At 48.7% G+C, this 21,727-nt stretch overlaps 1 protein-coding gene across 1 annotated transcript in view; it reads left to right on the forward strand.

Annotated features, from left to right (window-relative positions):
- Nucleotides 1–21,727, forward strand: part of MYO7A (myosin VIIA) — a 129,177-nt gene that overhangs the window by 54,621 nt on the left and 52,829 nt on the right. The window contains exon 15 of the mRNA XM_075198591.1: nucleotides 17,392–17,529. Coding sequence (XP_075054692.1) covers nucleotides 17,392–17,529 — 138 coding nt within the window. The remainder of the gene's footprint in view (nucleotides 1–17,391; nucleotides 17,530–21,727) is intronic.

The raw sequence follows: 21,727 nt of genomic DNA on the forward strand, positions 1-21,727 counted from the left end.
CAGGCCCACCATCTGTTCTGCATAAATTTGGGTATTGTCTGGTTCGCTAAGCAAATGGTGTAATTTCAAAAAGATAATATAATTCAAGTGAATAACATCTGAGCCGCTCACCTACTAACAAGGGCAGAAGGCTTAGTAACAAAGCTTACTAGTAGCTGAACTACCAGTTGAACGCACCCCATGTCTTTTGCCTATTCAGCTTCTTGACCCATAGCAGCAGCTGTATAGTCATTGACAGTAAGCTGTGGTAAGCGTGATTGGGGCAAACTGGAAGAAGAAGCCCAGGATAAAATGGAATATTGCATTTTCCCACCTTACTCCCTATATATATATATATATATATATATATATATATATATATATATATATATATAAATTTCTACTACTTTTAACTATTTAATCTTCAGAGGTCATGGTGGATAGGGCACACTGAGTAGGGCCCGTTGCTGGCCCCTCTGGGAGCCAAACCTGTCACCTACATGCCGCTAAGGCAGCCATTTTGTGAGCTGAACCAATATTAACGAGAACGCCGTCTATCGGTTTCACTAGAACCCAGTGAGGTATGAGGCACCGTGTGTCTGATGTGCGGGTAACTCTGCTGGGCACATTCAGCGCCTCTAAGAGAAATTTTAGGCTCCGGAACAGCAACTTCTTGGGGCCCCTTCCATGGCCACTGAAGGGGCGGGCCCACACCAGGTTGGTGGCTCCTCCCACTACATAGTCCTGGGCCCCAGTACCTTGTATCTACTCCCAGCCCCTCTCAGCGCCCCTGGGCACAGTGACGGTGCCCTATCAGGTACGCAGGTAACAGGGTGATTGGCGCACAGGTGTTTTAAATAGGCCCCTCCCACTCTGCCTGCCCACCAGCTGTCTGCTTGTAACTACAGTCCTGCTAATCCTCATACTGACCAGTCTCCATGTATCTCTCTCTCCTGTCTTCTCTGCTGTGCTTCCGCTCTGTAGCTTCTCTGTGGCTATCCCAGCAGTGCTTTCGGCCAATCATCTACCCCTCCTGCAAAGGTAAAGCAAAGGTCTCCGTTGTTTAAACTGATCCCCCTCAGTCACGTGTCCTGTGAAGCACCAGTTCCTCTGTCTCATACAAGTGAATGTAGCTCGTACAGTTGGGTTTTGTTGCTTACCCCCCCCCCCCCCCCCCCTTCTATAGCTTCTGTACCTGATATCTCCAGTGTGGTATTTGAGCCTCTAGGGCTTCCTTAGATTGGTACGTTACATATATGGAGCCTTGTGTTTGCCAGTAGTTGCTGTATTATGGATTACTGATACAGAAGCGCTGATGTAAAGCAGATGGAGGAAACGTTGTCCAGTGCGGAGAAACAAGCTGAGGGGGTGATGTGTACAGGTCATGGGCTCTCAGTCTTCTGCAACAGTAATGGGATTATAATGAAAATGTGGCATAGAGATAAACCCGACCACTCTGCTCTAGTTACATCCCTACTTAGTAAAACAATCATTCTTCTGGTTAGAACCCAAATTATTTACTAAGCCACTCCCTCTTATTATGACACTCCCACTTTCTTGCTAAGCCACTCCCATTTCTGGTTACAGGCTTACTTTTTTTGCTAAGCCGCTTCTTCTTCTAATTCACCTACTGAATAGGCCATTCCCAGGTCTATTTAGTTTATATACTTTATAACACTATTTGTATTTACTCTCATATTTACTGGATAAGCCACTCACTTATCTGGTCCCACCTTCACTTACTGATTACTTCCAGGGCTGAATTTCTGATGTAATAAGTGCAGGGACCCTTTATATATAATGACCTGTTATATAATACCAGCTTTTGGTCTTCAGGCCTTTTTATAAATCAGTTCCGGTTGCACCATAATTCTGATACAATCATCCACCAATTCATATCAAACCTATTAATTACCATCCCACTCATTCAATTACCCAGATAATAATCTATCAGAGCTAAGTCATTACTCACCGGAGATCAAAACGTTTGAAAAATTGTTTATAACCAATCTTAAAGTCATCGCTCTTCACAGATTGTCATCTTCATTATGTCTGAAGGTGCCCAGTAATTGTAGCTATACAGATGAGGAACTGGTGCTCTGCAGACAATGGAGAACACTTCTGTGTGACACATTCACTAGAGGGAAAGTTACCATAGAACGTAGCTGTCTGCAGTGTCCATGTTATTTCTATCCTTATGTTTTAAACTAGAAATAATATGTTAGAATGTATATTTTATTAGAGGATAGTCTCTTCTTTATTGGCCCCCCACATATCCCATATAAAATAGGAGGGATCCCCTCAACAGCCGCCTCTAACGTAGAATCACGCAAAGCCTTCCATAATGCTCCCATCAGTGGCGCACGCAGGGGGGGTTTCTGGGGACCATTGGTACTCCACAGCAGCCGTGGCGCTGTCAAAGAAACGTCCGCAGCAGTGCTGTATTGTAGTATAATACAGCACTGCCGCGGATGCTTCTTGACAGCGCCGTGGCTGCTGTAGAATTCAGACTCGCTGAAATGGAGCTGCTGCAAGCTCTCTCTCTCGCTCAATTTTTTTTTCCCGGCGGGGCGGAAACCCCCCCTTCTAAATCCTGCGTTCGCCTATGCCCATAGAGCTTTAGAGCTTTATAGAACAGAGGAGGATAGAACCGGGATCCACACTAAATTCACACAAAATGCCAGACTCAAAAATATGAATTAATTGTGAATCTGGTGTGTCTGTGTGAACTAAGTGTGGATTTGGGTGTATCTGTGTGGATCTGGGTGTATCTATGTGACCTTAGTGTGGATCTGGGTGTGTCTGTGTGCCCTTAGTGAGGATCCGGGTGTGTCTGTGTAATCTTAGTGTGGATCTGGGTGTGTCTGTGTGACCTTAGCGTGGATCTGGGTGTGTCTGTGTGATCTTAGTGTGGATCTGGGTGTGTCTGTGTGACCTTAGTGTGGATCCGGGTGTGTCTGTGTAATCTTAGTGTGGATCTGGGTGTGTCTGTGTGACCTTAGTGTGGATCTGGGTGTGTCTGTGTGACCTTAGTGTGAGTCCGGGTGTGTCTGTGTGATCTTAGTGTGGATCTGGGTGTGTCTGTGTGACCTTAGTGTGGGTATGGATGTGGCTGTGTGACCTTAGTGTGGATCCGGGTGTGTCTGTGTGACCTTAGTGTGGCTCCGGGTGTGTCTGTGTGATCTTAGTGTGGATCTGGGTGTCTCTGAGTGAACTTAGTGTGGATCCGGGTGTGTCTGTGTGACCTTAGTGTGGATCCGAGTGTGGCTGTGTGACCTTAGTGTGGATCTGGGTGTGTCTGTGTGACCTTAGTGTGGATCCGGGTGTGTCTGTGTGACCTTAGTGTGGATCCGGGTGTGTCTGTGTGACCTTAGTGTGGATCCGGGTGTGTCTGTGTGATCTTAGTGTGGATCTGGGTGTGTCTGTGTGACCTTAGTGTGGATCTGTGTGTGTCTGTGTGACCTTAGTGTGGATCCGGGTGTGTCTGTGTGACCCTAGTGTGGATCCGGGTGTGTCTGTGTGACCTTAGTGTGGATCCGGGTGTGTCTGTGTGACCTTAGTGTGGATCTGGGTGTATCTGTGTGACCTTAGTGTGGATCCGGGTGTGTCTGTGTGACCTTAGTGTGGATCCGGGTGTGTCTGTGTGATCTTAGTGTGGATCTGGGTGTGTCTGTGTGATCTTAGTGTGGATCTGGGTGTGTCTGTGTGACCTTAGTGTGGATCCGGGTGTGTCTGTGTAATCTTAGTGTGGATCTGAGTGTGTCTGTGTGACCTTAGTGTGGATCTGGGTGTGTCTGTGTGACCTTAGTGTGGGTCCGGGTGTGTCTGTGTGATCTTAGTGTGGATCTGGGTGTGTCTGTGTGACCTTACTGTGGATATGGATGTGGCTGTGTGACCTTAGTGTGGATCCGGGTGTGTCTGTGTGACCTTAGTGTGGCTCCGGGTGTGTCTGTGTGATCTTAGTGTGGATCTGGGTGTCTCTGAGTGAACTTAGTGTGGATCCGGGTGTGTCTGTGTGACCTTAGTGTGGATCCGAGTGTGGCTGTGTGACCTTAGTGTGGATCTGGGTGTGTCTGTGTGACCTTAGTGTGGATCCGGGTGTGTCTGTGTGACCTTAGTGTGGATCCGGGTGTGTCTGTGTGACCTTAGTGTGGATCCGGGTGTGTCTGTGTGATCTTAGTGTGGATCTGGGTGTGTCTGTGTGACCTTAGTGTGGATCTGTGTGTGTCTGTGTGACCTTAGTGTGGATCCGGGTGTGTCTGTGTGACCATAGTGTGGATCCGGGTGTGTCTGTGTGACCTTAGTGTGGATCCGGGTGTGTCTGTGTGACCTTAGTGTGGATCTGGGTGTATCTGTGTGACCTTAGTGTGGATCCGGGTGTGTCTGTGTGACCTTAGTGTGGATCTGGGTGTGTCTGTTTGACCTTAGTGTGGATCTGTGTGTATCTGTGTGACCTTAGTGTGGATCTGGGTGTGTCTGTGTGACCTTAGTGTGGATCCGGGTGTGTCTGTGTGATCTTAGTGTGGATCCGGGTATGTCTGTGTGACCTTAGTGTGGGTCCGGGTGTGTCTGTGTGATCTTAGTGTGGATCTGGGTGTGTCTGTGTGACCTTAGTGTGGATATGGATGTGGCTGTGTGACCTTAGTGTGGATCCGGGTGTGTCTGTGTGACCTTAGTGTGGATCTGGGTGTGTCTGTGTGACCTTAGTGTGGATCCGGGTGTGTCTGTGTGACCTTAGTGTGGATCCGAATGTGGCTGTGTGACCTTAGTGTGGATCTGGGTGTGTCTGTGTGACCTTAGTGTGGATCCGGGTGTGTCTGTGTGACCTTAGTGTGGATCCGGGTGTGTCTGTGTGACCTTAGTGTGGATCCGGGTGTGTCTGTGTGATCTTAGTGTGGATCTGGGTGTGTCTGTGTGACCTTAGTGTGGATCTGGGTGTGTCTGTGTGACCTTAGTGTGGATCCGGGTGTGTCTGTGTGACCTTAGTGTGGATCCGGGTGTGTCTGTGTGACCTTAGTGTGGATCCGGGTGTGTCTGTGTGATCTTAGTGTGGATCTGGGTGTGTCTGTGTGAACTTAGTGTGGATCTGTGTGTGTCTGTGTGACCTTAGTGTGGATCCGGGTGTGTCTGTGTGATCTTAGTGTGGATCTGGGTGTGTCTGTGTGACCTTAGTGTGGATCTGTGTGTGTCTGTGTGACCTTAGTGTGGATCCGGGTGTGTCTGTGTGACCCTAGTGTGGATCCGGGTGTGTCTGTGTGACCTTAGTGTGGATCCGGGTGTGTCTGTGTGACCTTAGTGTGGATCTGGGTGTATCTGTGTGACCTTAGTGTGGATCCGGGTGTGTCTGTGTGACCTTAGTGTGGATCTGGGTGTGTCTGTTTGACCTTAGTGTGGATCTGTGTGTATCTGTGTGACCTTAGTGTGGATCTGGGTGTGTCTGTGTGACCTTAGTGTGGATCCGGGTGTGTCTGTGTGATCTTAGTGTGGATCCGGGTATGTCTGTGTGACCTTAGTGTGGGTCCGGGTGTGTCTGTGTGATCTTAGTGTGGATCTGGGTGTGTCTGTGTGACCTTAGTGTGGATATGGATGTGGCTGTGTGACCTTAGTGTGGATCCGGGTGTGTCTGTGTGACCTTAGTGTGGATCTGGGTGTGTCTGTGTGACCTTAGTGTGGATCCGGGTGTGTCTGTGTGACCTTAGTGTGGATCCGAATGTGGCTGTGTGACCTTAGTGTGGATCTGGGTGTGTCTGTGTGACCTTAGTGTGGATCCGGGTGTGTCTGTGTGACCTTAGTGTGGATCCGGGTGTGTCTGTGTGACCTTAGTGTGGATCCGGGTGTGTCTGTGTGATCTTAGTGTGGATCTGGGTGTGTCTGTGTGACCTTAGTGTGGATCTGGGTGTGTCTGTGTGACCTTAGTGTGGATCCGGGTGTGTCTGTGTGACCTTAGTGTGGATCCGGGTGTGTCTGTGTGACCTTAGTGTGGATCCGGGTGTGTCTGTGTGATCTTAGTGTGGATCTGGGTGTGTCTGTGTGAACTTAGTGTGGATCTGTGTGTGTCTGTGTGACCTTAGTGTGGATCCGGGTGTGTCTGTGTGACCCTAGTGTGGATCCGGGTGTGTCTGTGTGACCTTAGTGTGGATCTGGGTGTGTCTGTGTGACCTTAGTGTGGATCTGGGTGTATCTGTGTGACCTTAGTGTGGATCTGGGTGTGTCTGCGTGACCTTAGTGTGGATCCGGGTGTGTCTGTGTGATCTTAGTGTGGATCTGGGTGTGTCTGTGTGACCTTAGTGTGGAATCAGGTGCGTTTGTGTGATCTTAGTGTGGATCTGGGTGTGTCTGTGTGACCTTAGTGTGGAATCAGGTGTGTCTGTGTGATCTTAGTGTGGATCTGGGTGTGTCTGTGTGATCTTAGTGTGGATCTGTGTGTGTCTGTGTGACCTTAGTGTGGATCCGGGTGTGTCTGTGTGACCCTAGTGTGGATCCGGGTGTGTCTGTGTGACCTTAGTGTGGATCTGGGTGTGTCTGTGTGACCTTAGTGTGGATCTGGGTGTATCTGTGTGACCTTAGTGTGGATCTGGGTGTGTCTGCGTGACCTTAGTGTGGATCCGGGTGTGTCTGTGTGATCTTAGTGTGGATCTGGGTGTGTCTGTGTGCCCTTAGTGAGGATCCGGGTGTGTCTGTGTAATCTTAGTGTGGATCTGGGTGTATCTGCGTGACCTTAGTGTGGATCTGGGTGTGTCTGCGTGACCTTAGTGTGGAATCAGGTGCGTTTGTGGGATCTTAGTGTGGATCTGGGTGTGTCTGTGTGACCTTAGTGTGGAATCAGGTGTGTCTGTGTGACCTTAGTGTGGATCCGGGTGTGTCTGTGTGACCTTAGTGTGGATCTGGGTGTGTCTGTGTGACCTTAGTGTGGATCCGGGTGTCTCTGAGTGAACTTAGTGTGGATCCGGGTGTGTCTGTGTGACCTTAGTGTGGATCCGGGTGTGTCTGTGTGATCTTAGTGTGGATCTGGGTGTGTCTGTGTGACCTTAGTGTGGAATCAGGTGTGTCTGTGTGATCTTAGTGTGGATCTGGGTGTGTCTGTGTGACCTTAGTGTGGATCTGGGTGTGTCTGTGTGACCTTAGCGTGGATCTGGGTGTGTCTGTGTGATCTTAGTGTGCATCCGGGTGTGTCTGTGTAATCTTAGTGTGGATCTGGGTGTGTCTGTGTGACCTTAGTGTGGATCTGGGTGTGTCTGTGTGACCTTAGTGTGGGTCCGGGTGTGTCTGTGTGATCTTAATGTGGATCTGGGTGTGTCTGTGTGACCTTAGTGTGGATATGGGTGTGTCTGTGTGACCTTAGTGTGGATCTGGGTGTGTCTGTGTGACCTTAGCGTGGATCTGGGTGTGTCTGTGTGATCTTAGTGTGGATCCGGGTGTGTCTGTGTAATCTTAGTGTGGATCTGGGTGTGTCTGTGTGACCTTAGTGTGGATCTGGGTGTGTCTGTGTGACCTTAGTGTGGATCCGGGTGTGTCTGTGTGACCTTAGTGTGGCTCCGGGTGTGTCTGTGTGATCTTAGTGTGGATCTGGGTGTGTCTGTGTGACCTTAGTGTGGATCCGAGTGTGGCTGTGTGACCTTAGTGTGGATCTGGGTGTGTCTGTGTGACCTTAGTGTGGATCCGGGTGTGTCTGTGTGACCTTAGTGTGGATCCGAGTGTGTCTGTGTGACCTTAGTGTGGATCCGGGTGTGTCTGTGTGATCTTAGTGTGGATCTGGGTGTGTCTGTGTGATCTTAGTGTGGATCTGGGTGTGTCTGTGTGACCTTATTGTGGATCTGTGTGTGTCTGTGTGACCTTAGTGTGGATCCGAGGGTGTCTGTGTGACCCTAGTGTGGATCTGGGTGTATCTGTGTGACCTTAGTGTGGATCCGGGTGTGTCTATGTGACCTTAGTGTGGATCTGGGTGTGTCTGTGTGACCTTAGTGTGGATCTGGGTGTATCTGTGTGACCTTAGTGTGGATCTGGGTGTGTCTGTGTGACCTTAGTGTGGATCCGTTTGTGTCTGTGTGATCTTAGTGTGGATCTGGGTGTGTCTGTGTGACCTTAGTGTGGGTCCGGGTGTGTCTGTGTGATCTTAGTGTGGATCTGGGTGTGTCTGTGTGACCTTAGTGTGGATATGGATGTGGCTGTGTGACCTTAGTGTGGATCCGGGTGTGTCTGTGTGACCTTAGTGTGGATCTGGGTGTCTCTGAGTGAACTTAGTGTGGATCCGGGTGTGTCTGTGTGACCTTAGTGTGGATCCGAGTGTGGCTGTGTGACCTTAGTGTGGATCTGGGTGTGTCTGTGTGACCTTAGTGTGGATCCGGCTGTGTCTGTGTGACCTTAGTGTGGATCCGGGTGTGTCTGTGTGACCTTAGTGTGGATCCGGGTGTGTCTGTGTGATCTTAGTGTGGATCTGGGTGTGTCTGTGTGACCTTAGTGTGGATCTGTGTGTGTCTGTGTGACTTTAGTGTGGATCCGGGTGTGTCTGTGTGACCCTAGTGTGGATCCGGGTGTGTCTGTGTGACCTTAGTGTGGATCTGGGTGTGTCTGTGTGATCTTAGTGTGGATCTGGGTGTCTCTGAGTGAACTTAGTGTGGATCCGGGTGTGTCTGTGTGACCTTAGTGTGGATCCGAGTGTGGCTGTGTGACCTTAGTGTGGATCTGGGTGTGTCTGTGTGACCTTAGTGTGGATCCGGGTGTGTCTGTGTGACCTTAGTGTGGATCCGGGTGTGTCTGTGTGACCTTAGTGTGGATCCGGGTGTGTCTGTGTGATCTTAGTGTGGATCTGGGTGTGTCTGTGTGACCTTAGTGTGGATCTGTGTGTGTCTGTGTGACCTTAGTGTGGATCCGGGTGTGTCTGTGTAACCCTAGTGTGGATCCGGGTGTGTCTGTGTGACCTTAGTGTGGATCTGGGTGTGTCTGTGTGACCTTAGTGTGGATCTGGGTGTATCTGCGTGACCTTAGTGTGGATCTGGGTGTATCTGCGTGACCTTAGTGTGGATCTGGGTGTGTCTGCGTGACCTTAGTGTGGATCCGGGTGTGTCTGTGTGATCTTAGTGTGGATCTGGGTGTGTCTGTGTGACCTTAGTGTGGAATCAGGTGCGTTTGTGTGATCTTAGTGTGGATCTGGGTGTGTCTGTGTGACCTTAGTGTGGAATCAGGTGTGTCTGTGTGACCTTAGTGTGGATCCGGGTGTGTCTGTGTGACCTTAGTGTGGATCTGGGTGTGTCTGTGTGACCTTAGTGTGGATCCGGGTGTCTCTGAGTGAACTTAGTGTGGATCCGGGTGTGTCTGTGTGACCTTAGTGTGGATCCGGGTGTGTCTGTGTGATCTTAGTGTGGATCTGGGTGTGTCTGTGTGACCTTAGTGTGGATATGGATGTGGCTGTGTGACCTTAGTGTGGATCCGGGTGTGTCTGTGTGACCTTAGTGTGGATCTGGGTGTCTCTGAGTGAACTTAGTGTGGATCCGGGTGTGTCTGTGTGACCTTAGTGTGGATCCGAGTGTGGCTGTGTGACCTTAGTGTGGATCTGGGTGTGTCTGTGTGACCTTAGTGTGGATTCGGGTGTGTCTGTGTGACCTTAGTGTGGATCCGGGTGTGTCTGTGTGACCTTAGTGTGGATCCGGGTGTGTCTGTGTGATCTTAGTGTGGATCTGGGTGTGTCTGTGTGACCTTAGTGTGGATCTGTGTGTGTCTGTGTGACTTTAGTGTGGATCCGGGTGTGTCTGTGTGACCCTAGTGTGGATCCGGGTGTGTCTGTGTGACCTTAGTGTGGATCTGGGTGTGTCTGTGTGATCTTAGTGTGGATCTGGGTGTCTCTGAGTGAACTTAGTGTGGATCCGGGTGTGTCTGTGTGACCTTAGTGTGGATCCGAGTGTGGCTGTGTGACCTTAGTGTGGATCTGGGTGTGTCTGTGTAACCCTAGTGTGGATCCGGGTGTGTCTGTGTGACCTTAGTGTGGATCTGGGTGTGTCTGTGTGACCTTAGTGTGGATCTGGGTGTATCTGTGTGACCTTAGTATGGATCCGGGTGTGTCTGTGTGACCTTAGTGTGGATCCGGGTGTGTCTGTGTGATCTTAGTGTGGATCTGGGTGTGTCTGTGTGACCTTAGTGTGGATCTGTGTGTGTCTGTGTGACCTTAGTGTGGATCCGGGTGTGTCTGTGTAACCCTAGTGTGGATCCGGGTGTGTCTGTGTGACCTTAGTGTGGATCTGGGTGTATCTGCGTGACCTTAGTGTGGATCTGGGTGTGTCTGCGTGACCTTAGTGTGGATCCGGGTGTGTCTGTGTGATCTTAGTGTGGATCTGGGTGTGTCTGTGTGACCTTAGTGTGGAATCAGGTGCGTTTGTGTGATCTTAGTGTGGATCTGGGTGTGTCTGTGTGACCTTAGTGTGGAATCAGGTGTGTCTGTGTGACCTTAGTGTGGATCCGGGTGTGTCTGTGTGACCTTAGTGTGGATCTGGGTGTGTCTGTGTGACCTTAGTGTGGATCCGGGTGTCTCTGAGTGAACTTAGTGTGGATCCGGGTGTGTCTGTGTGACCTTAGTGTGGATCCGGGTGTGTCTGTGTGATCTTAGTGTGGATCTGGGTGTGTCTGTGTGACCTTAGTGTGGATATGGATGTGGCTGTGTGACCTTAGTGTGGATCCGGGTGTGTCTGTGTGACCTTAGTGTGGATCTGGGTGTCTCTGAGTGAACTTAGTGTGGATCCGGGTGTGTCTGTGTGACCTTAGTGTGGATCCGAGTGTGGCTGTGTGACCTTAGTGTGGATCTGGGTGTGTCTGTGTGACCTTAGTGTGGATCCGGGTGTGTCTGTGTGACCTTAGTGTGGATCCGAGTGTGTCTGTGTGACCTTAGTGTGGATCCGGGTGTGTCTGTGTGATCTTAGTGTGGATCTGGGTGTGTCTGTGTGACCTTAGTGTGGATCTGTGTGTGTCTGTGTGTCTTTAGTGTGGATCCGGGTGTGTCTGTGTGACCCTAGTGTGGATCCGGGTGTGTCTGTGTGACCTTAGTGTGGATCTGGGTGTGTCTGTGTGATCTTAGTGTGGATCTGGGTGTCTCTGAGTGAACTTAGTGTGGATCCGGGTGTGTCTGTGTGACCTTAGTGTGGATCCGAGTGTGGCTGTGTGACCTTAGTGTGGATCTGGGTGTGTCTGTGTAACCCTAGTGTGGATCCGGGTGTGTCTGTGTGACCTTAGTGTGGATCTGGGTGTGTCTGTGTGACCTTAGTGTGGATCTGGGTGTATCTGTGTGACCTTAGTGTGGATCCGGGTGTGTCTGCGTGACCTTAGTGTGGATCCGGGTGTGTCTGTGTGATCTTAGTGTGGATCTGGGTGTGTCTGTGTGACCTTAGTGTGGAATCAGGTGCGTTTGTGTGATCTTAGTGTGGATCTGGGTGTGTCTGTGTGACCTTAGTGTGGAATCAGGTGTGTCTGTGTGACCTTAATGTGGATCCGGGTGTGTCTGTGTGACCTTAGTGTGGATCTGGGTGTGTCTGTGTGACCTTAGTGTGGATCCGGGTGTCTCTGAGTGAACTTAGTGTGGATCCGGGTGTGTCTGTGTGACCTTAGTGTGGATCCGGGTGTGTCTGTGTGATCTTAGTGTGGATCTCGGTGTGTCTGTGTGACCTTAGTGTGGAATCAGGTGTGTCTGTGTGATCTTAGTGTGGATCTGGGTGTGTCTGTGTGACCTTAGTGTGGATCTGGGTGTGTCTGTGTGACCTTAGTGTGGATCTGGGTGTGTCTGTGTGACCTTAGTGTGGATCCGGGTGTGTCTGTGTGACCTTAGTGTGGATCTGCGTGTGTCTGTGTGACCTTAGTGTGGATCTGGGTGTCTCTGAGTGAACTTAGTGTGGATCCGGGTGTGTCTGTGTTATCTTAGTGTGAATCCGGGTGTGTCTTTGTGACCTTAGTGTGGATCTGCGTGTGTCTGTGTGACCTTAGTGTGGATCCGGGTGTGTCTGTGTGAACTTAGTGTGAATCCGGGTGTGTCTGTGTGACCCTAGTGTGGATCTGGGTGTGTCTGTGTGACCTTAGTGTGGATCTGGGTGTGTCTGTGAGAACTCAGTATATATTCGGTGTGTCTGTGTGACCTTAGTGTGGATCTGGGTGTGTCTGTGAGAACTCAGTATATATTCGGGCGTGTCTGTGTGACACACACAGATTCACACCTATATAGGGGCTGGCTGGGCCGGTCCCATAGTGTGCTACCTTGGGTTGGGTTACTTGCATTTTTTTTCCCTTTAAAATGTCCCTAACAGGCTGCTGAGCTGGGTCTCGTCTCCTGGGCTAAACATACCAGCCAGCTCCTGCCCTTATAAGATAGATATGGATGGACCTGTAGCACTCAGCCACGTCGTCATCTCTCTCTTGACTTTAAGCAATGGAGGTGGAGAGGGAGTTTGGGGTGAGAGCCTTTTATCACAGGGCCTAATAGGAATTTTCTGGGTGTCATGTCATATTTTGGACGTCTGCATAACTTTATTATTTAGGGTTCTGTAAGGTGTATTTGAATTCTACCCAAAGTCTTCAAACTAAAATTTTTAAATAAATGTAATATTTAAATAGACATGCTCGATATCACCACTTGGTGGACACAAGTGGTACTGCATACTTTTTTTTTTTTTAAAGTTTGCTGTGGTAACATTCTAAAACTTTGTATTGCCAGGTCCCTGTAATCACCCTAATAATTCCAGTGGTGATGTCTGTTTATTTGTGTTTTTAGCAATAAATTACCAGTAAGGCTATTATACTATTAGGGATAGGTCCATATTGACAAACCGCATGCCAAAACACACAGATGTATAAAAAAAACCTGATTAGATTAAAGTTTAAATGTTAAATCTAGCGGACAAGTCGGCCCAGAAATTGCAATCAATGGATTGGTAGCATGCTTTGTGCTGGCATAGTAGCTTTTATGTAAGTAGGATGTTAGATTTTTACTCACCACTATTTTTTTTACTGTCAGAAAATGTTTTGTCTGTTGGTGACCAGGGTAAAAAGCAGATTACAAGCCCCTCGCTGTGCTAACTCGACCATGTTATCACTCTGCATGTGGTGTGATTGTGGTGCAGTGTGTGCAATTGTCAATAGAAGGTTATACAATGTGTGAGAAGTCAGCAGCACTGCAGAGGTTAAATTAGTATTGTAGTATAGAATCTCTCAGCCACTTTCTACGAAACGCTATCAATTTGCTGGCGCTATATAAATAAATGTTGAGGATGATGATGTGTGTTCTCTGCGATAATGGCAATGCAGAGGTTAATACAGTATTACAGTTTAGCACCTCTCAGCCTCCCCCCAGCAGTGATCCCTGTGTTAGTGGCAGTGCAGAGGTTAATACAGTATTACAGTTTAGCACCTCTCAGTCTCCCTCCAGCAGTGATCTCTGTGTTAGTGGCAGTGCAGAGGTTAATACAGTATTACAGTTTAGCACCTCTCAGTCTCCCCCCAGCAGTGATCCCTGTGTTAGCGGCAATGCAGAGGTTAATACAGTATTAAAGTTTAGCACCTCTCAGCCTCCCCCCAGCAGTGATCTCTGTGTTAGTGGCAGTGCTGAGGTTAATACAGTATTACAGTTTAGCACCTCTCAGGCTCCCTCCAGCAGTGATCTCTGTGTTAGTGGCAGTGCAGAGGATAATACAGTATTACAGTTTAGCACCTCTCAGCCTCCCTCCAGCAGTGATCCCTGTGTTAGCGGCAATGCAGAGGTTAATACAGTATTAAAGTTTAGCACCTCTCAGCCTCCCCCCAGCAGTGATCTCTGTGTTAGTGGCAGTGCAGAGGATAATACAGCATTACAGTTTAGCACCTCTCAGCCTCCCTCCAGCAGTGATCTCTGTGTTAGTGGCAGTGCAGAGGATAATACAGTATTACAGTTTAGCACCTCTCAGTCTCCCTCCAGCAGTGATCTCTGTGTTAGTGGCAGTGCAGAGGTTAATACAGTATTACAGTTTAGCACCTCTCAGTCTCCCCCCAGCAGTGATCCCTGTGTTAGCGGCAATGCAGAGGTTAATACAGTATTACAGTTTAGCACCTCTCAGCCTCCCCCCAGCAGTGATCTCTGTGTTAGTGGCAGTGCAGAGGATAATACAGTATTACAGTTTAGCACCTCTCAGTCTCCCTCCAGCAGTGATCTCTGTGTTAGTGGCAGTGCAGAGGTTAATACAGTATTACAGTTTAGCACCTCTCAGTCTCCCCCCAGCAGTGATCCCTGTGTTAGCGGCAATGCAGAGGTTAATACAGTATTACAGTTTAGCACCTCTCAGCCTCCCCCCAGCAGTGATCTCTGTGTTAGTGGCAGTGCAGAGGATAATACAGCATTACAGTTTAGCACCTCTCAGTCTCCCCCCAGCAGTGATCTCTGTGTTAGTGGCAGTGCAGAGGTTAATACAGTATTACAGTTTAGCACCTCTCAGTCTCCCCCCAGCAGTGATCTCTGTGTTAGTGGCAGTGCAGAGGATAATACAGTATTACAGTTTAGCACCTCTCAGTCTCCCCCCAGCTGTGATCTCTGTGTTAGTGGCAGTGCAGAGGATAATACAGTATTACAGTTTAGCACCTCTCAGTCTCCCCCCAGCAGTGATCTCTGTGTTAGTGGCAGTGCAGAGGTTAATACAGTATTACAGTTTAGCACCTCTCAGTCTCCCCCCAGCTGTGATCTCTGTGTTAGTGGCAGTGCAGAGGATAATACAGTATTACAGTTTAGCACCTCTCAGCCTCCCCCCAGCAGTGATCTCTGTGTTAGTGGCAGTGCAGAGGATAATACAGTATTACAGTTTAGCACCTCTCAGCCTCCCCCCAGCAGTGATCTCTGTGTTAGTGGCAGTGCAGAGGTTAATACAGTATTACAGTTTAGCACCTCTCAGTCTCCCCCCAGCTGTGATCTCTGTGTTAGTGGCAGTGCAGAGGATAATACAGTATTACAGTTTAGCACCTCTCAGCCTCCATCCAGCAGTGATCTCTGTGTTAGTGGCAGTGCAGAGGATAATACAGTATTACAGTTTAGCACCTCTCAGCCTCCCCCCAGCAGTGATCTCTGTGTTAGTGGCAGTGCAGAGGATAATACAGTATTACAGTTTAGCACCTCTCAGCCTCCCCCCAGCAGTGATCTCTGTGTTAGTGGCAGTGCAGAGGATAATACAGTATTACAGTTTAGCACCTCTCAGCCTCCATCCAGCAGTGATCTCTGTGTTAGTGGCAGTGCAGAGGATAATACAGTATTACAGTTTAGCACCTCTCAGCCTCCCCCCAGCAGTGATCCCTGTGTTAGCGGCAGTGCAGAGGATAATACAGTATTACAGTTTAGCACCTCTCAGCCTCCCCCCAGCAGTGATCTCTGTGTTAGCAGCAGTGCAGAGGATAATACAGTATTACAGTTTAGCACCTCTCAGCCTCCCCCCAGCAGTGATCCCTGTGTTAGCGGCAGTGCAGAGGATAATACAGTATTACAGTTTAGCACCTCTCAGCCTCCCCCCAGCAGTGATCTCTGTGTTAGCAGCAGTGCAGAGGATAATACAGTATTACAGTTTAGCACCTCTCAGCCTCCCCCCAGCAGTGATCTCTGTGTTAGTGGCAGTGCAGAGGATAATACAGTATTACAGTTTAGCACCTCTCAGTCTCCCTCCAGCAGTGATCTCTGTGTTAGTGGCAGTGCAGAGGTTAATACAGTATTACAGTTTAGCACCTCTCAGCCTCCCCCCAGCAGTGATCTCTGTGTTAGCGGCAGTGCAGAGGATAATACAGTATTACAGTTTAGCACCTCTCAGCCTCCCCCCAGCAGTGATCTCTGTGTTAGCGGCAGTGCAGAGGATAATACAGTATTACAGTTTAGCACCTCTCAGTCTCCCTCCAGCAGTGATCTCTGTGTTAGTGGCAGTGCAGAGGATAATACAGTATTACAGTTTAGCACCTCTCAGTCTCCCCCCAGCAGTGATCTCTGTGTTAGTGGCAGTGCAGAGGATAATACAGTATTACAGTTTAGCACCTCTCAGTCTCCCTCCAGCAGTGATCTCTGTGTTAGCGGCAGTGCAGAGGATAATACAGTATTACAGTTTAGCACCTCTCAGCCTCCCCCCAGCAGTGATCTCTGTGTTAGTGGCAGTGCAGAGGATAATACAGTATTACAGTTTAGCACCTCTCAGTCTCCCCCCAGCAGTGATCCCTGTGTTAGCGGCAGTGCAGAGGTTAATACAGTATTACAGTTTAGCACCTCTCAGCCTCCCCCCAGCAGTGATCCCTGTGTTAGTGGCAGTGCAGAGGATAATACAGTATTACAGTTTAGCACCTCTCAGCCTCCATCCAGCAGTGATCTCTGTGTTAGTGGCAGTGCAGAGGATAATACAGTATTACAGTTTAGCACCTCTCAGCCTCCCCCCAGCAGTGATCCCTGTGTTAGTGGCAGTGCAGAGGATAATACAGTATTACAGTTTAGCACCTCTCAGCCTCCCCCCAGCAGTGATCTCTGTGTTAGTGGCAGTGCAGAGGATAATACAGTATTACAGTTTAGCACCTCTCAGTCTCCCTCCAGCAGTGATCTCTGTGTTAGTGGCAGTGCAGAGGTTAATACAGTATTACAGTTTAGCACCTCTCAGCCTCCCCCCAGCAGTGATCTCTGTGTTAGCGGCAGTGCAGAGGATAATACAGTATTACAGTTTAGCACCTCTCAGTCTCCCTCCAGCAGTGATCTCTGTGTTAGTGGCAGTGCAGAGGATAATACAGTATTACAGTTTAGCACCTCTCAGTCTCCCCCCAGCAGTGATCTCTGTGTTAGTGGCAGTGCAGAGGATAATACAGTATTACAGTTTAGCACCTCTCAGTCTCCCTCCAGCAGTGATCTCTGTGTTAGCGGCAGTGCAGAGGATAATACAGTATTACAGTTTAGCACCTCTCAGTCTCCCTCCAGCAGTGATCTCTGTGTTAGTGGCAGTGCAGAGGTTAATACAGTATTACAGTTTAGCACCTCTCAGTCTCCCCCCAGCAGTGATCTCTGTGTTAGTGGCAGTGCAGAGGATAATACAGTATTACAGTTTAGCACCTCTCAGTCTCCCCCCAGCAGTGATCTCTGTGTTAGTGGCAGTGCAGAGGATAATACAGTATTACAGTTTAGCACCTCTCAGTCTCCCTCCAGCAGTGATCTCTGTGTTAGCGGCAGTGCAGAGGATAATACAGTATTACAGTTTAGCACCTCTCAGTCTCCCTCCAGCAGTGATCTCTGTGTTAGTGGCAGTGCAGAGGATAATACAGTATTACAGTTTAGCACCTCTCAGTCTCCCCCCAGTGTTTTCCTCCCAGTGTCATCAGAGGGGAGGAAGAGGCTCTAGTTCTCTTATCATCCTTTCATTTCCTGACACTGATCTGTTCGCTTCCAACTCCAATGTATTTTTTTTGTTTTAGGGGGCTGAGACCAGGAAGCGCTCGCCCACCTTGAGCAGTCAGTTCAAGCGCTCTCTGGATCTGCTCATGAGAACACTAAGCGTGTGTCAGCCCTTCTTCGTCCGCTGCATCAAGCCCAATGAGTACAAGAAACCGCTGGTAAGGAGGGGAGGGGTCTTCTAGTCCGCAGTAACTGGCATGTTACATATATGTGCAGTCATAGGCAGATCATCTCTGGTATACTTGGCATTGAAAGGGTTAAACAAGAGGTGGACAACGGGAGGTTTGTAAATCACTGTGGAACTACAGATCCCAGAATGCTTGCCAACTAAAGAGCCACTGGTTGCGTAATTCTGGATTTAGCAGATCTTTGGTCAGTGAGAGATTCTAAAGTATAATTATACATTATATGCACATTTTTTAAAAAGTGTTTTTTGCAACTTTTAATGGGGATTAATGGGTCATGGTGGCAGCGTCTGTGGGACGGGTGCAGAACTTTACATATTCAATGGTAGCAGCTGGGTGGATCAGGGGCATCACTGCTGAATGCTGGCTACTTATATACTCACATGCAATAACAAAACGTTGATTTTTAGAAATGCAGCACATTCTATTAGGAACTACATCTTATGGGGTCCCAGAGCAATGGCACACTGACACTGGGGTCCTAGAACAATGACACACTGACACTGGGGTCCTAGAACAATGGCACACTGACACTTGGGGTCCGAGGACAATGACACACTGACACTGGGGTCCTAGAACAATGGCACACTGACACTTGGGGTCCCAGAACAATGACACACTGACACTTGGGGTCCGAGGACAATGACACACTGACACTGGGGTCCTAGAACAATGGCACACTGACACTTGGGGTCCTAGAACAATGATATACTGACACTTGGGGTCCCAGGACAATGACACACTGACACTTGGAGTCCCAGAACAATGACACACTGACACTTGGGGTCCCAGGACAATGACACACTGACACTGGGGTCCTAGAACAATGGCACACTGACACTTGGGATCCCAGAGCAATGACACACTGACACTGGGGTCCTAGAACAATGGCACACTGACACTGGGGTCCTAGAACAATGGCACACTGACACTTGGAGTCCCAGAACAATGACACACTGACACTTGGGGTCCGAGGACAATGACACACTGACACTGGGGTCCTAGAACAATGGCACACTGACACTTGGAGTCCCAGAACAATGACACACTGACACTTGGGGTCCCAGGACAATGACACACTGACACTGGGGTCCTAGAACAATGGCACACTGACACTTGGGATCCCAGAGCAATGACACACTGACACTGGGGTCCTAGAACAATGGCACACTGACACTTGGGGTCCCAGAGCAATGACACACTGACACTGGGGTCCTAGAACAATGACACACTGACACTTGGGATCCCAGAACAATGACACACTGATACTTGGAATCGCAGAACAATGACACACTGATAGTTGGGGTCCCAGAACAATGGCACACTGACACTTGGGATCCCAGAACAATGGCACACTGACACTTGGGGTCCCAGAACAATGACACACTGACACTTGGGGTCCCAGAACAATGGCACACTGACAGTTGGGGTCCCAGAACAATGGCACACTGACACTTGGGGTCCTAAAACAATGACACACTGACACTTGGGGTCCCAGAACAATGGCACACTGACACTTGGGATCCCAGAACAATGGCACACTGACACTTGGGGTCCTAAAACAATGACACACTGACACTTGGGGTCCCAGAACAATGGCACACTGACACTTGGGGTCCCAGAACAATGACACACTGACACTTGGGATCCCAGAACAATGACACACTGACACTTGGGATCCCAGAACAATGACACACTGACACATGGAGTCCCAGAACAATGACACACTGACACTTGGGGTCCCAGAACAATGGCACACTGACACTTGGGATCCCAGAACAATGACACACTGACACTTGGGATCCCAGAACAATGACACACTGACACTTGGGATCACAGAACAATGACACACTGACACATGGAGTCCCAGAACAATGACACACTGACACTTGGGATCCCAGAACAATGACACACTGACACTTGGGGTCCCAGAACAATGACATACTGACACTTGGGATCCCAGAACAATGACATACTGACACTTGGGGTCCCAGAACTATGACACACTGACACTTGGGGCCCCAGAACAATGGCACACTGACACTTGGGGTCCCAGAACAATGACACACTGACACTTGGGGTCCCAGAACAATGGCACACTGACACTTGAGGTCCTAGAACAATGGCGCACTGACACTGCAATCTCTGGGTCAGCGCTATGTCTCCATGGCTAGAGAATAAAACATTACACCAATATGTGGACAGGAGGTTCAGTGTGGTAGATTGTTGACAGCTACGTTGGGCTACAGACGTTCTACATCCCCCACTCTTTGCCAATTGGCAGCAAAGAAGATTGAGACGAAGTGACAGAAGACTAAAGAGGAGTGAATGACATATCCTGTTCTATATCTACATTATACCAGTAACTGTACAATATGTAACAATAGTGTGCGGTGATAGAGGATGAAAGTGTGTTGATAGCAATAGGAAGCAGTTTAAAGGCCCCCTGGAGGAAATCACTATCTATGCTGAGAACTGTGAGGACTTCAGGACAGAATTGTAACATTGTTGACAAACTGTTGATGAAGAAGAAAATGTTTCCAAGTGGAGGAAATGTTATATACAGAAAGTCTCCTTATCTCCGTGGAAATGGTCAGATTTACTGGTAGCGCCTGTAGTGGGTCCGGATAAAAAAAGATATCCTGTTCTGTCGTCCTAGGCGACTTATTAACCACGGTATTAAATACACAGTCATTATACCAGTTAACCCCTTGGGTGTCTGCACAGAACATGTATGTTACTCTCTCCTTTAGAATATATGTGACTAGTGGGGGTTACACTTGTCCTCGGAGGTTACCTTTCCCACGGTGGCTCAGTGGTTAGCACTTCTGCCTCACAGCACTGGGGTCATGAGTTCAATTCCCGACTATGGTCTTATCTGTGTGGAGCTTGTTCTCCCTGTGTCTGCGTGGGTTTCCTCCAGGTGCTCCGGTTTCCTCCCACACTCCAAAAAACATACTTGTAGCATAGGCAAACTGAGTGGGGGTTTCCTAGTGCCTGGAACCCCCCCTCCAAGCCTGGGGCACTGTATTATTGAGGTGGCTGGACCCTGCCCCCGCTTCACACGGCTCTGCTTGAAAAAGGAGAGCTGCACCTAACAGTAGTCCACGCAGCATTGCCCATGTATATTATGGGGATAGGAAGAGTTGAAGAGCAGCCAAGCACGGTCTAATATTATAGCCACGCCCCCCATGCATGATGGTCACGCCCACTGGCCACGTGGTGTGGAAACCCCCCTCTACAAATCCTGTGTTTGCCCCTGGGTAGGTTAATTGGGTGCTATCAATTTGACCCTAGGGACCTTTCTCTCTCTGTGTATTAGGGAATTTAGACTGTAAGCTCAAATGGGGCAGGGACTGATGTGAGTGAGTTCTCTGTACAGCGCTGCGGAATTAGTGGCGCTATAAAAATAAATGATGATGATGATTATCCGTCACTCAGAGGACCTGATTCATTAACGAAAGTAAAGCAAAAACAATTAGCAACTTTACACCTTGGCAAAACCATGTTGCATTGGAGGGGGATCTAAATTTAAAATGTGTGGACAGATTTATAGTTGGCGTTGGGCATGTGCTAGATCAACTTTAAATTTCAGTATAAAATATGAAGCTATCAAATATTTGTGTGCTACATGAAAAACCAGACAGTATTTAACTTATGTGCAAAATAATAAACTAATGTGCACCCCTTGCATTGTAACATCGTTTTGCCCAGGAGAAAACTAATTTTTTTGCTTACTTTCCTTAATGAATCAGACCCAGAGTCTCCAAGCGTTTACATACTCTCTCAAAATCCATCTCTTCATGCAAGAGATATCCTGACCCTGTTATAACTATATTTACTTATTTGGCCTCCTAGCAGTTTGCTCCCACTTCATTACAACCTGGCAGGCTGGCAGTGCATGCTGGAAGTTGTAGTTCTACAACATATGGAGAGCCATAAGGCCCACCTATGCTGTAGAGCCAACAGAATCTGGCTGGGCATGCATTTACTTGTAGTTCAACAACATAAACTCCCCTAAAAAGAGTACTCTCCACCCCTTTTGCTTACCAGAAATCTTGTTTCTGCGTTGCTCCTGTACACTGGTGCAAGGCACACCCTCACTCCGCCTACACAGCCATCATGCTCCCTAAAAATGTGCCTTATGGTGTAAATCTAGGACTTTGCACTA

This window comes from Mixophyes fleayi, chromosome 2, assembly GCF_038048845.1.
Source record: "Mixophyes fleayi isolate aMixFle1 chromosome 2, aMixFle1.hap1, whole genome shotgun sequence".
Taxonomy (NCBI): domain Eukaryota; kingdom Metazoa; phylum Chordata; class Amphibia; order Anura; family Limnodynastidae; genus Mixophyes; species Mixophyes fleayi.